The sequence below is a fragment of the Struthio camelus genome, chromosome 16 (genome assembly GCF_040807025.1).
Source record: "Struthio camelus isolate bStrCam1 chromosome 16, bStrCam1.hap1, whole genome shotgun sequence".
In the NCBI taxonomy this organism is placed as follows: domain Eukaryota; kingdom Metazoa; phylum Chordata; class Aves; order Struthioniformes; family Struthionidae; genus Struthio; species Struthio camelus.
This window is the reverse complement of record NC_090957.1, coordinates 21830690-21845022: the sequence shown is the minus strand read 5'-3', so window position 1 is coordinate 21845022 and position 14333 is coordinate 21830690. Positions and strand designations below refer to the sequence as shown.

At 55.3% G+C, this 14333-nt stretch overlaps 1 protein-coding gene and 1 long non-coding RNA gene across 10 annotated transcripts in view; one reads left to right on the top strand and one right to left on the bottom strand.

Moving 5' to 3' along the window:
- The first annotated feature begins 259 nt into the window (after positions 1-259).
- Positions 260-2717, top strand: LOC138061195 (uncharacterized). The gene is made up of 2 exons (XR_011134822.1): positions 260-424; positions 504-2717. It is a non-coding gene; the product is annotated as an uncharacterized lncRNA (long non-coding RNA).
- Positions 2718-4825: 2108 nt separating this feature from the next.
- Positions 4826-14333, bottom strand: part of RAP1GAP2 (RAP1 GTPase activating protein 2) — a 71000-nt gene continuing 61492 nt past the window's right edge. For all 9 annotated transcript variants that reach the window (XM_068909882.1, XM_068909887.1, XM_068909885.1 and 6 more), the window contains 8 exons: positions 11012-11149; positions 10610-10728; positions 9472-9585; positions 8829-8946; positions 7873-7996; positions 6299-6375; positions 5943-5981; positions 4826-4969 (listed from right to left, as the gene is read on the bottom strand). In XM_068909882.1, coding sequence (XP_068765983.1) covers positions 5973-5981; positions 6299-6375; positions 7873-7996; positions 8829-8946; positions 9472-9585; positions 10610-10728; positions 11012-11149 — 699 coding nt within the window. In that variant the 3' untranslated portion in view covers positions 4826-4969; positions 5943-5972. The remainder of the gene's footprint in view (positions 4970-5942; positions 5982-6298; positions 6376-7872; positions 7997-8828; positions 8947-9471; positions 9586-10609; positions 10729-11011; positions 11150-14333) is intronic.

Genomic DNA, 14333 nt, shown 5'->3' with positions numbered 1-14333 from the left:
CGGGAGCAGGGGGCGCGGGAGCAAAGCCGTGGGAGCGGGGGGTGCGGGAGCGGGGGGCGCGGGAGCAAAGCCGTGGGAGTGGGGGGCGTGGGAGCAGGGGGCGTGGGAGCAGGGGGCGTGGGAGCAAAGCCGCGGGAGCGGGGGGCGCGGGAGCAAAGCCGTGGGAGCGGGGGGCGTGGGAGCAAAGCCGCGGGAGCGGGGGCCGCGGGGGCCGCGGGAGCGGGGGGCACCCCTCCGGCAGACACCCCGCGGGGCCGCAGCCTGCGCCGCCGCGGGAGCAGCCCCGCGCCCCCTCGGCCGGGCTCGGGGGGCTTCGCCGGCGCCAGGGCTGCGCCGCTGCCTTGTGGGAGGGTGAGCAGAATCCCCCCGTGGCGCAGCTTGGTCCCCACGAAGGCGAGTGTTTCACCCGCAAAGGCGCAGACTGGTGGGTTTGTGCCCCTTGTTACAAAACGCTGAGCAAGCACACACACGCACACCAGCTAATAGGTTTGTTCTTCGCTCAGACTGAGCCGGGGGGAAATCCACCGGCCGGGCTGCCTCCGACCGGCGTGCCGGGAGGGAGACCTGGGGACTGCCGGGGTTCGACACGCTGCTCCTGAGGAGCTGGAGAGAAAATCCAGTTTCACAGGCAGCTCACGGAGGACGTCGTGAGGCAGCCGCGACGCCCAGGACTGACGGCGCGGGGTGAACTGAGCTGCTTCAGGCAGGCTGAACTGCTGCCGGTTTATGTCCTTTGCCACGTGCGGTCTGGCAAATGACGTGGACAGATTTTATCCCTAACTCTGCCACTAAATGACTTAGATTAAGCTTTATGCGGCACTACTTCTCGTTGAGAAAGAGTAGTTCAGTCGGTGTGTTTGAAACAGCAGCTGTCGATTTGCCCTCAGCATTACTAAAATCAGCAGAAACGTCCCGGTTCACGCCTCCCAGCGCTGTGGCACTCCTGCCTTAGCTGGCGACTGCGTTTAACTCTACACGGCCTCAAACCAGCGAAGCTTCACCCGCGGTCTGAGCCGTCGCGCGGCTTCCGCAGGCAGCGACAGACCGTCCCAGACTCCCCAGAGCGCTCGGCCACAGCTGCCGCCTAGGGACCCGCACGACGTAGCGCACATACGGACACAAAATATGTTATTTATTGTGAATTTTGCAAAGACACATTTAAGCAACAAAATATACATTTGTGAACTTTAGTTTTATACATAACAAATACAATCTGCTACCATTGCAATAAATTAAATGTACATTATTTACAACAGACATAGGCCACCAGGAACTACAAAGCACTGCCTGTCTACAAAAAAATAACGTTTTGTCAGATACATTTCTTCAAGATTTTTTTTCACTCTATAAACTCTTGACGTCGTAACGATACAAATTCAGCGTTTTCCTTTGCGGGGCGCGCGCAGTGCTACATTCATTAAACAGGGGAAGCATGCTGCACGACCCGGATCCGAAGGCGGCTTCGCCGGCCCGGGGGAGCGGGCGGGCGAAGGCAAGCGCAGTGGGGCGAGCGCGGGGCGGCCCGCGAGCGGCGCCCGGGACATCTCCGAGTCGGATCCGCGGCCGGGGCCCCGGCCCCCTCGCCCGGCCTCGTCCAGACCCCCAGGGCCCCGGGAGGAGGTGAGGCACGCGCACGGCGGCGGGGCCGCGGGCCGGTGCCAAGCGCCCTGCTGACGGCGAGCAGCAGCTCGGCGCAGACCCATTGCACCGGGGCGGGCGCCGAGCCGCGAGCGGCAGGGACAGCGGGCACCGAACCCCGGAGAAAACGGGGGCCGAGCGCCCGGCCCCACGCAGGCAGCAGCTCCCACCTCCGCGGCCCCCCGCTCGCTCTGCAAAGCCGCTTCCGAGCCGGGCAGAAGTTGCGCGCTCGCAAACCGCAGAGATCAGCCAGGAAAACGGGTTCCGCTGGGGACGCTGCAGGCGCCGGGCAGAGCCGCGGCCCTGGGCACTGCTGCGGGGTGGCTGCGAGCCGCGAGCCGCGGCCACGTCCAGGGTCCGCGCTGCCGCAGCGCCCGCGGGACGCCGTCCCGCTGCCCTGGGCCGCGGAGCCCCCGGGCGGCTGCGCGCTGCATCAGCCTGAAACTGCCTGCGCGGTTGCTTAAAAACAAAACCCAGGTCCCTCCCCAAAATGAAAAAAAAAAAAAAAAGCGCTGCACAAGACTTCCAGCATCGACTGAGGATCCTTTCTTTTATATACATTATAAATATATATATATATCTCACTCAAGCTCAAAACGTTTTGCAGTATATACAGGAGCATCTTCACCCACCACCGAAGTGCAAACGCCTCTGACTGAGGTTGAAGGCGACCGTTCGACAGCGCAGCGCGGCTACACGACGGGTCAGGACGGGACGTGGGAAGGCAAACGCAACGTGCTCACGACTGCAAGGCGAAGCTCGGCACACTAAAGCTCGGCATTAAAAGCCCAGTGGTCATTAGGGATCCGGTAGCAGTTTTTACAACTAGTCATGAGGAGCGCTTTTGCAAACGTCACAAAACACGCAGGAACAGCCTGACAGCTTTCTCCCAGACCTCGTTTCTCCCGCTCCTGTCCCATCCCAAGAGGGTGGCACGCTTAAAGACGAGTCCGGCTCATTGCATCTCTCTCCCTGTAGTTTCAAACTGCCCTGCGCCCCTTTAAATCACGTTCAAATAACTCTGAAAATCGATCTAGGTCAAAAAGGAAAGTCACAGTTTCAAGTAAACACAAAACAAAACAAAACGAAAAAAACCACCCAGCCCACAGTAGAGACTGCGACTTCTGCTGAAAGATCTCACAGAGATCAACACCCATGCGAGCGATGACGTCTATAGAATCAAGCAATTTCTTAGGGAAAAACTCAAAATTATAACCTCAAAACAAGTTTTTCCACCAATCAGTGTTTCACTGCCTGGCATAAGAAAATTAAACAAAAGGCTTCTAAGAGGAAAAAGGAGGGATGGATTCAAAAGTGCTGCTGAAGCATACTCGGGTAGAAGTGCTGAACACCAAAATACTTGGAACCTGAGACATCTAGGGGTAGCTACAAACCAGGCTAAACACATTGTGCTTTTCCTCTTGCAAATTAGATCTTGAGATTTAAACTCTATTTTACTCCAGCTCAGTGAAAGCAGAAGGGAGTGTAATCGCTGGTGGCTGCTTGTATGTAACAATCCCACACAGCACGTCGTGAACAGCCGTGAAACTGTTCTCCACTTTTTTCGCGTTGTATTTCCTTCTTTAATTTGATTCCTCTCCCATCAGGGCTACAACTTTTTCCTTGCAAGCGGATAAATCAGATGCCTAAGTGGGAGCACCCGTACGTACCTCCTACTACGGCTGTTAAGTAGTACCATGCAGAGCCCTAGCTTAGCAAAGGGGTTGGTTTGGTTTTGCTGTGGTCCAGGTGGGGAGGAAACGGGGAGGTGATGGGCTGGTCCTACAGGCATTTGCCTGGACAGAAAAGTTCAAAGCTCTTCCTGGGTTTCTCCGAGCCGCCACGGCATCCGTGGGAGCAGGCTCAACCCCTGGGAAACTCAGGTTGTGGCACCGAAAATCATCAGCTGAGATGGCTGCCACAGTCCCAGTTCCAGTAGTTGGGAGCCTGTTTCTAGACGTACAATTTTGCAAAAGTAGCCTAAAATTAGCTGTCAGGTACTTTTGTGCCCCTCTGAACTCCAACTGTGTAAAATTAACTTTGGGACTCAAAGTTTTGTTCCCATTCAGAATGAGTTCCTACTCAAAAAACTGTTTTCATTTGAAATTTGTTTTCACTTTATTTCATGAGATTTTTTTTGGCAAAGATTCCAGATTAATGCAAGGGGGAGGGAACATCTCCGCAAAATCACAGTATATCTTTTAGAAAATTGTTAAGGGAAATCTATGAGCATCCTGAAATTCCCAGACAGACTCCGGTAAACTTCAGATGAGCCTAATGCCACCGTGGTCCCTCGAGCTTTATGCATGTGCTTGCCTATAGATCCAGCCCATAGGATAAAGCTAAGCCCATAGGATAAACCCTTTCTCAGTGCCAATTTTTATTATTTAGCTATACTACAGCTTTAGCTTTGGTTAATCTTTCCAGGCCCGTGGTTAGAGTTGCACGCGGGGGAGAAGCGCAGTGGCCACACGAACCATCTCGCCTCTCCGCGCAGGCCAGCGGCCGACGGGCCGGGAACCGGCCCCGGTTACTGGATCTGCTCCTCCCGGTTCCCGGTCCGGAGCGCGTGGGAAGCTAACGAAGGACCCTGTCACCCTGTAAGCATCTCTGCCAGCGGCAAGCCGGTGTAAAACGCAGTCCCATCAGCTTGGTGCCACGTTTCACATCTGCTCACGGCGGTGGAGCCTCGAGAGGCGGTAAATGACCCGGCCGGGTGGGATTTCGGGTACCCGCTGCTCCGGGGGGGCGCCGGGCCACGTCAGGAGCGCCAAGGGGAAACGCGGCCGAGCCTGCTGCCGCGGCACGGGATCGAGAGCGCAGGGCGGCGCGAGACTCGCCGGAGACGGGAGCCCGACCCGCACCGGGAGGGCTGAGGAACGGCACCAAATCCCGGCTGCTTCCCAGCTGGCCGGAGACCCACGGGCTGCCCGCAGCCGGCGCGCCGGGCCGGGAGCGCTGCCCCGCGGCGAAGCGTGGCGGCGGGCGGCCACGGGGCCGAGCGAGGGGTCGAGCACGCCCACCCCCCGCCCTTCCAAACGGGGAGGAAAGAGGGAAAAAAAATCAAAGTGTTGGTTTTCCCCTGGATAACTGCAAAGCACGGGGACCCCGGGAGAGCCAAGGCGCCCGTCGTGCTCCGCCGCGGCCGCGCCGGGAGCGGGGCGCCGGCCGGGGAGGCGGCGGGGCGGGCTGGGGGGCGCGCACCTTGCTGCGGGGGCGCCGCGGCTGCTCCCGGCAGGGCTCGGCGGCGGCGGCCGCTGGCGGTGCAGAGCGTGCCGTTTCCCACGGGGCCTCGGAGAGAAGGGTTTCCCTCGGACAGCGCAGCAATTCCCTGCACAAAGGAGCAGAACAGCAGCGTCAGGGACCGCCGACGGCGAGGGCCCCCGCCGCCCCGTCGGAGACGCCCCCCCCCGAGCGGCTCTTCCCACGGAGGCGGCGAGCCGCGTCCCGCCGGGAACGGCCGCCCCCTCCGGCGGTGCGGTGCTCGGCCGCCCTCCGCCCCGCGCTCAAGGCTGCGGCGAAGTTCCGGCGACTGGCTAAAAAAAAAAAAATCACAGATTTTGGGGAATGAGGCTTTTGGAAATGGAAATTCTTCTCATTTTGGGTCTTGCGGGCTCTTCCGCACAGCTAGGAACTTCTTGATGAAAAACTCTGATTTTTGTGAAATAGCAGGACTCCGGGAACTGGATCCTGGGGGAAAACCCGTGAACAGCCGCCCGCGGCCTGCCGATGCCTCCCGGCCAGCGCGGCCGGCAAGCGCCCGGCGGGCGCCGCGTTGCTGCTGCTGGGCGGCGAGCCTCCGGCCCCACCGAACCCCTCCGCCCTCACAACCCACCCCGCGGACCAGCCGCTTCCTCCCGTCTCCCTGCGGGAGGGAAAGGGACATCTACTCTCCTAGGGCAGACAGAGCAAAGCAAAGCGAACCTCTGTCCTCGCTGGAGGAACAAGCACCAGCTTTTTAGCGCGTGGTTATCTGTGGAAAAATGAAATCTAGGAGGCGGTGGCACGTCTTCCCTGAAAGAAAGCGGCAGAGCCATTGCTGGGAACCTTTCAAACTACTCCAGAAAGAAATACGGAAACCTGCTTAGCCGCACTTACAGGGCACAGATCCTTCGCATCAGCAACAACCTCTGCAGCTTTTCTCATTCAATACTGTGCCTATCTCACGAAAGCATTTAGGTCCTTTTAAGGTGCACTTTTGATCACGTGTGTAATAACCAGCACGATTATCCAAAGTTAACAGTCTTTAAAGGATGCGTGTTTGACCACAGACGAGACAAACACACAGCGTTGCAAACACTCACCTTCTAAAAGTTCATGATTCCTTTTTCCTGCTAGTGACTCTAAATGAAAAAAGAGAAAGTGGGTTGAATTGCACATAAAAGAGCAAGAAACCACTAAAGCCTTTGCCCCGCGCTCCCTTTATTTCGTTCCAGCGGGAGCCGCAGTAGCTCCCGGTCCGCGCCAGGACCGGCACGCAGGACGGTGCCGGGCCGGCCGTGCGGGCGCTCACCGACCCGCAGCCGCTCGGTTGGCTTTGAGAAGGGAATTAAATCGCCAGCACCAGAGCCCCTGCTCCGCCGCTCTTCCTGCCCGGCCCCGCGGGGGCCCGGCGGCGGGTCGCGCCGCCCGTCCCCGTCCCCGTCCCGCGCAGACGTACCGTGCTGGAGCTGCAGTGGCTGAGCTTATCGAAGCGAAACTTCAGATTTGACCTTGGAGAGTTTCTGTTCTTTATATCTGCCGGCGGGGAGGAGGTGGGGAAAAAAGAAAAAAAAGAAAAAAAAAAATCAATGAACAAGAATATTTGTAAGCTGTAGTACTGACTGCTGCTAGACCAGCTTGACAGCCAGGCAGTTTAATAGACTGTCATGAACGTTATCAATGTTTATTCTATTTTGGCTGAATGTTTGGCAAAATCTGTACATTAAATGTCTTTGATGGAATAAATTGAGGCTTAATTATAACACACAATCTTTCTAATAGAAATGCCACTGAAAAGGCTACAACAAATGACTGATGAGTATAATGTATGGGTGGATTTCAATGTTCTTGGCAGGGAAAATACAAAATAAACACTTGAAACACTAAAAGGGACTGTTTTAATACTTCAGAAAATCACTAATCCAATAAGGAGGAGGACTTGTGGGGTGCTGAGCTACAAAAAAGAAAGCAAACTAGACTATTCTTCAGCTTAATTTTTCTCCTAGAGTTGTTCCCAATTACTGAATTGTTAAAGGTGAATTTGTAGCTGTCTGGCTGTTTTGCAAATAGCGCGTAAGTTCATAATGTGCATTTTTCATTTGAGTCATCATTTTTTCCAGCAGGCTTTGTGGTGCATGAGGAAATTAAAACAGTTGTCAATCTGCGGGTAAGGGGAGAGTGATGCAGATGCCCTGAACATGCAAAACTTTGCAGCACGGAACAGTATCATTATTATTTTAACGAATTAACGAAGGGCCCTTTCTGCCAATTTTAGTCATGTTGAATTGTACCTTATTTTGCAAATCGTCTTACTAAAATGGATGGAGTTAGTGGCAGAGTAAGTTACCGGTAGGTGTAATAGATGCAAGCTGCTTGTTTATTAAATAATTTGTGAGTCATAGCTCATTCCTTGGAGACAGCGAGTTTCCAAGACTACTGGAAACATCTGTCAAGAGGGAAAGGCGTAAACAAACCCACAACAAAAGGCACCTATGCACGCTAATTTATAAGGGAAACAGACTCCCCATGGAAATACGGAAATAGAGCCTCTTAGCCAAGCCGGCAAAGCAGTGAGGACACATCTCCAACATACCTCTCTCATCAGCGTTTTCGGAGCGAGCGAGGACTTTGTTAGCTCTCTGCAGGCTCCGTGCTCAGGCCAAAGACAGTTCAGCCAGATAAAAAAAATCATTCAGCTGATTTCCAGTCCCAGAACTGCTTATTCTGCCCCATTAATTTTAAGCAAACGGGTCCTAAATTTACTGAAGTTAATGGGGCTTGAAAGTGGGCTTGGTGTCCTCGCTGAGGCTCGCGCAGAAAAGGGCTCCCAGAGCTTCAGGGACAGGAGCACTGGTAGAGCCGGCTGGGCTTCCCATCGGCAGTGGGGTGGAGGGGGACCTTCCTCGTTGTCGGGCTCGGGGGCTTTCCGGGGCCAATGCCCCGAGCAGCTCCCCCCGCCTGCCCCGAGGAGGAGGAGGAGGAGGAGGACGAGGGCTCCTGCTGCGCCGAGGGCGACTGGTGGCTCTGACCCACCTGTGGGGCTCCGGCTCATGATCACAGGGGTGGCTGTGGTTCCGCTCGGGCTCTCGCCACCGGGCGACGCGCTGTAGACGAACACGTCCTGCTTGAAGGGCGATGCCGTGGACGGTTGGCTGCCCTGCAACGGGAAAGATGGCACCAGGCCCTTCGTTTCCACAGAGAGCTGCTGTCGGCTGAGCTCTGCGTGCGTTTCGTTGCACCCGCGCTCATCAGAGACCCCTCTGCCTGCCGGGCTGGGGGCACCAAGGGGCTGCGGAGCGCTTGTCCCGACAGAGCAAACCGCTCCGCCCAGCTCCTGGGCCCTGTCTGCAAAGCATGACCCCGGCCTGGGCAATGGCTGCACGGGGTTTCCGCCTGGCACACCTCGCTCTGCCCTCTCCTGGGCCCGCGGAAAGAGTTCAGCTGGCTGGTATCAGCGGGGAGGAGGCAAAGCCTGCGCTAGGTGAAACCAGCCCTGGCCTGACCCCGCGGGCGATGCCCCTTCAGGAGTTGCATCAACCTCCAGTGCTGGTTTCCACGAGGTTCATCAGTGGCGGCGCTTTGTACCCCGAGAGCACGAGGGATTGGGTGGATCACAGCAGTCGACACAACCTACCCAACACCCACCTACGGACATGGGCTGGCCTCGCACCAAGGCCGCGGGATCGCGAGCCGGCGAGGGTGGACGCACGGCAGCGGACCTCACCGTGCTCCCGGCCCTGTGTCGCGGCTGAGCACAAGAAAAGCCATGAGACAATATGGTTTCATGCCCCCAGCAATGACCCAGGAACCACCAGACTCTCTGGTGGGGTCCTTTGGTGGGAGTTCGTTCTGCCTGACTGGAGGTCCTTGGGGAGGCGTGAGAACGAGGGAGCCGGTGTCCTCCCACCAGCAGCCGCCGGCCTCGCCGGGGCAGCGAGACCCTGCCCAGCAGCCGGCCGGGGCTGGCGGCGCTCGTCCCCCGTGCCTACCACGCTGTCGTACTCCTCCATGGTCTCGCTCTCGCCCGCCGTGCTGCTGAAGCTGCTAGTGCTCGAGGAAGAGCGTGAGATGTTCGATCGCCCATTCTCCTTCAGCTTAATAAATGGCCTAGAAAAGCAAAAATGAAACAAAATACAAAGCATGTGACTGGCGCGTGGAAAACTTTGTCCTTCACGTTGGCACAATGGGGGCTCGTCCGTGCGGCTGCGCCTCTGCCGGCTGCCGAGCGGCTGCGCAGGGCTGAGCGCAGCGGGGCGCCTCTATAAATAACCGCTTCCAAAGCATGCAAGAAAGTGGCCGATAGGTGTAACCGAGAGAAACAAATAGGTCAGGTTAACTCCTTCGGTGGCAGGAAGGGACAAGATCTTCAGCCCTTTTAAACTCCCATGCCTTGAGTCAAATACTGTTCTTTGTTCTTTTTTTCAAAAGATGGCTATTTTCAGACAGTAAAGGAGCTGTGCACATGAATCACCAGAATCTTTTTTTCTCCCTAATATCAAACTTATTTATAGTGAAACTGGAAGACAGGTTTTGTTTGACAAATTCCCTGATGATCTGCAAGCTGCACAGTGACTTGTGGGACTCTGAGCTCTAGCCAGAAGCTGGAGCGAGCTGCCAGCAATTCCCACTCACCTGTCTTTGTTGGGGCATATTTCGGGGGAGCTGGGGTTGGATGAGGTTTCAGATTTCATCTCTTGAGAAGAATGTCCCATATCTGGCATCTTCTGGGCTCCAGAAACACTGTCACTAAGGGCACAGAAAAGGCAGGTTGCATAACTTATACAAGACACTTGAAAGGTTTGGTCAAATACATTCCTAAACACCAAGTGCTAAACCATTAGAACAGCAGATGCTCTTTTGATACCACTGCTTATATTTAAAACAGAGAGAAGGGACCCAAGATACCAGTGCTTTTAACAGGGCAAGAGAAACCCTGGTTGCTGGCATATTTAGGACAGAGCGGTTGCAACCTAGATGTTAGTATGGGAGGCCTCCAGCCGCAAGCAAGGGCTTCTCCAGCACTGCCCTAAGAGTCGTGTTCCCCGGACAGGGCACAGCTATTTCCCATTGCTGGGGGCAAACCATGGTGAGCCTACACCTGCTTGCACAGCCTCAAGTCAAGGGTTATGGTTATTTTTGTCTTCAAGCTGTTGGCCAGGTTTTGACAGTGCATCCTTTGTGATGCACACAGAAAAATAGCAGGACCTGGATGCTGCTGGGAGAGGCCTCAAGAGGATTCACCTCAAGGAGGAAACAAGCCAAGGGACAGTGCGGCGTCAGCTACTGCCACGGACCTTACTCTGCCTGTGCCCGGGTGGCTCTAGGCATTGGCGAAACACACGATCGGCTTTTGGAGGGCAGCCTCGGCCAAGCTGCGTGAGACAAAGTGATCTTCCTGGGGCTAAATCACATTTGGTAACAGGCAACCAGTCTCCGCTCTTCTTGGTTCAGGTAAAGCCATAATTAAATCAATAGGTTTATAAGTGGTAGAAACAGTGAATACTAACTTTCTACAATTTGTCTCATAAGATTGAGTTCCTGTGTGGACTTGTCTTACAGGGTCTCTCTCCTGCCAAGCCTTTTAACGCTGTTAAATGTGTGGGAAGCTAATAACACGAGACCTTTGCCTCTGCCAAATTTGCTTAGAATTGGCTGCCAGCATCCACGGCGAACAGTTGCTAAAGGCACGCGCATGCACAGACCCGTTCCCAAAGCCTTCCACTTCCACAGGAAAATGGGAAAACTGCAGCTACAGCAACGTCAAATTTACCATCTTGTCCTGCTCTCCGACTGGCTTTCAGATCCCGTGTGCAGGCGAGGGAACAGCCCCGAACGTCGTTTAATAGGACTCCGGGACTGGTTCTTGGCTGTAGCCACTGGCACCGGTGGCTGAAGAAACAGAACAGTCCAAGTTTTAAGAAGATAAAGCTCCTTCCTAGAAATTCATGAGACTAAATATCTCATTAGGAATTACGCTGCTTACAAGTCTCAGCCTGAGCATCTAGAAAAATTGTAATACCAGAGTTTCTTTTTTCATCTTCTTTACTGGCTGAAGCCTCCCCAAGAAACTCATCTAGTTCGTCCAGGAATTAACCTAGCAAGGGAGCAAGGGGAGGAGCGCTGGGGCATGGGCTGGCAGGTGCCCTGCTCCGCTCCACTCGGCAGCACTCACCGAGAAGGTGGTCTTGGTGACCTCGGCGCTGTTGTGGGCGATGCCGCCGCTGAGGCTGCCGGGGATGCCACCACCGTGGTGCCTCCTCTGGCTGCCCACCATGGTCTCCATGGAGTGGCTGCGCACCCGGATCGCTCTCTGCACACCGGCCAGGGGAGAGGACAAGAGCTATGTTAGGGTCGGTGCCACCCCACCACCACCTCCTCACACCACTGCGGCCAGCGCCGAGCAGCCCCAGCACGCACAGCCTCTCCCTGGAGCCAGTCGTCCCCCCGTGGAGCCGCAAACAGCCACCTGGGTGCAACTGCCCTGCTGCTCCCCCCAGAGAGCTAGTGCACACCAAAAGCCATCTCCAAGGCACGTACGAGCCGCTCCTGCGGCGTGCGCACCGAGGTGCAGCCCTGCAGCCGGCGCGAGGTACGGGCTGCCCCTCGCCACCCGCACAACACCCAGCAGAGGCAGAAGTATGTCCCAGCTCCTGCCCAGCACGCAGCCAACTTCAAAACATCTCAGCAGAGATGATGGCTGTTGCTTAGCTGCAAGCCAGCAGTTGGGTGCATACCCTTGGCAATTCTCCTCGAATGCGGTGAGGAAGGGATGCAGCAAAGGCCGGAGCTGCTGAGGCACCTCCTCCGGTCCTGCCCTGTGCTCTGAAACAGCACTGCTTCTGCCTGCAGCTTCCCAGGCACATACTGATATCTGTCCGAGCTGCTCTTTTGAATTGCCAAAGGTGCAGACTTCACAGCCTCTTCAGGAAATGCATTTCTGTTCTTCAGCATGCATTTGCTTGGAAAATAAATTTAGCCTGAATCTCTGCCACTGCTTTTCTGGCCCATTAATTTTTGTGATGGACCTGGAGGATCATTCAGCAGTTTCCTCTCTGGGGCAGCCATTCACGTCGTTGCAGACTATCACTTCTCCCCACGGTCTTCTCTTCTCCAGAAGAAACCATGCCCCTCCTTCTCCTCAGGCTTTTTGCCTCAGTCATGCTTTCCAGAGCTCCAAACCTGCTTCCCTCCAGACCACCTTCGGCTGGGCCACGTCTCTGAAGCCTGGAGTCCCGCCTGGGTGCAGCTTCCCAGATGAGGCCTTACCCGTGCTCAGGATCGTCATGGGCCAACGATGCAAGTGTGGCTTCCACCTCTTGCCTTGCATCCTCTCTGCTGGATACAACAAATACATCTCTGCTCTACAGGTCACTAACTCAGCCAACCACAGCCTTCTCCTAGGTGGCCGGAAACCTTGGCGTTGATTTTTGGTGTCTGCTGTTTTTTATGGGAAGGTCTCAGGTCCTGACTCTCTTCTGTTTCCCGGGAAAACTCGAGCACTGCTTGGAGTTTTGCATGTTGAAGGATGCTGAAACGCCTGGGGCGAAATTCCCAGTCACAGGAGCAGAGCGCAGAGCCCACTCTGCCTCCTCGGACGGAAACTGCGCATTAGGACTGAGCACTACAGCATTCACCGTCCTTTCCAAAACCCACCAGAAAAAAGACCAAAGGCAGGATCATATTTTCTAATAAACACAAACAGTACAAATGGGGGGAAGAGGCATAATTTAGCATAGTTGGACTCAACTGTTATAATTGAGGCATCTTTTAGCTGAGCATAACAGAGGCAGAGATCTTTATGCTCATTCCAGGGGCTTAAACAGGACCTGACCTATTTTTAACATCCTCTCTTAGCTGTTGTCCCAGGGGCATACAAATTCAACCATGAGATCTTTTGAAAGTCTCAGCAGCAAAATGCACAAGTTAAAAAAAGTCTATACACTTTTTTAAATTACATTAATTGCCACGGCAGCTAGAGCCTGAACTGGACTATGACACCAGTGTGCCAACTACAGCAAAGTTTTTCTTTGCAGCTATTGTGTTCTGAATCGCTGCTGCGCTAGCTGCAATGCCGTGGCTACGTCCTCCTTCAGCCCATTCACCTGCAGCTCAAGGTAAAGCAATTTTGGAGGAGAAAGAGGAAACAAGCCACCAAGGGCAGATTTCTGAAGGTATCTGGCGCTGCATCCAATGTGCCTGGGCACCAACTTTCCGTTGCCTTCGCCCACTTTTGACAATCCTGCCGTTACCGCGCTGCCCTGAGAGCTGCCATCGGGTCCCGCCAGGGCGGTCGCAGCGGCAGTGGCTCGGCCCGGGGAGCCAGCGGCTCGCTCCGCGTCCAACCTGGCAGCCCCTCCTGCCCTTCAAGGAAATGGAGACCAAGCAGTAGTCCATCAGGTCTGATTTATTAGGATCCAAAATCCATACAAAATTTAACAATATTTGCAGAGAAAAGTAACTGATGGGTATTCCTTGCTGTCGGGGTCCCCGCGGCGTGCTCCTCCAGGGAGCTCCCTGCTAGCCCTCACTGCCGACGGGGACCGCAACCCCAAAACCACCCAGCCTCATGGTCCGGCTCCCTCCCAAGGTGAGGAAGAGGAGCCCTGGCTGCCCCGTGACCCCTCTCCCCTGTAGGTAAGAGCTGGCAAGATCTCCTTGCCGGCTGCAAACGCAGCAGGCAAGCTCTGGCCCGCAGTGCCAGGCGCGGCTGGTCCTCACGCTGCACAGCCAGCGGAGGAGGCAGATCCGATGCATGGGGGGGGATGGATCACATCTCACTGCCTGCCCACTCCTCTCCTCCTCTACCATTTCTACCTTCACACATTCACTCCGAAAACGCGCTGTGGAGCACATAAGCTAGCAAGCACATCAGAGGCGCGGTCCAGAGGTAACAAGGCAAGCGCAAAGCAGCTCTGACAGCTGAATTCACCGCATGCCCTGGGGCAGCCTGAAACGCCAAGAGAGCAAAGTCCACCTTCTCATACACAGAGAGCATGTGAAAAAAAATTATTATTTAACATTAACATCTCAGCAACCTTGAAATAAGCACTGTAAGAAAAGTCTGCATGGTATTTAAATTTCTACAACACATCTCATATCTAAGTGGGACACACCTGAGCCAGTCCAGCCATGGGGGCCAGGAGCAAACCCCCCAGAGCACCGTGCATCTCCCCCACCACAGCCATCTGGTGTCAGACGATGACTCATCTCCTCGAAGCGCCTATTTCTCTCTGCTGCTGCCTAATGCCCCATGAATCAGCTTTTTTAAATTAGCAGCTGTATTATAACTCCACAAGACATTTCTGTAGGGTCCAGCCAGGACGACAGGCTCTGCCAGTTCAGCTTTCCCTGCCAGGACTGAGTGAGGTGTGGCTTCTCATGGACACCACGGGGCCAGCAGAGGTCCACACCGTGGACACACCTGAAGCTGTGTGCTCACCAGCATGGTGATATCACTCAGGAGCAGGACTAGAAGAGGGCTGGCGTGAGCTGCA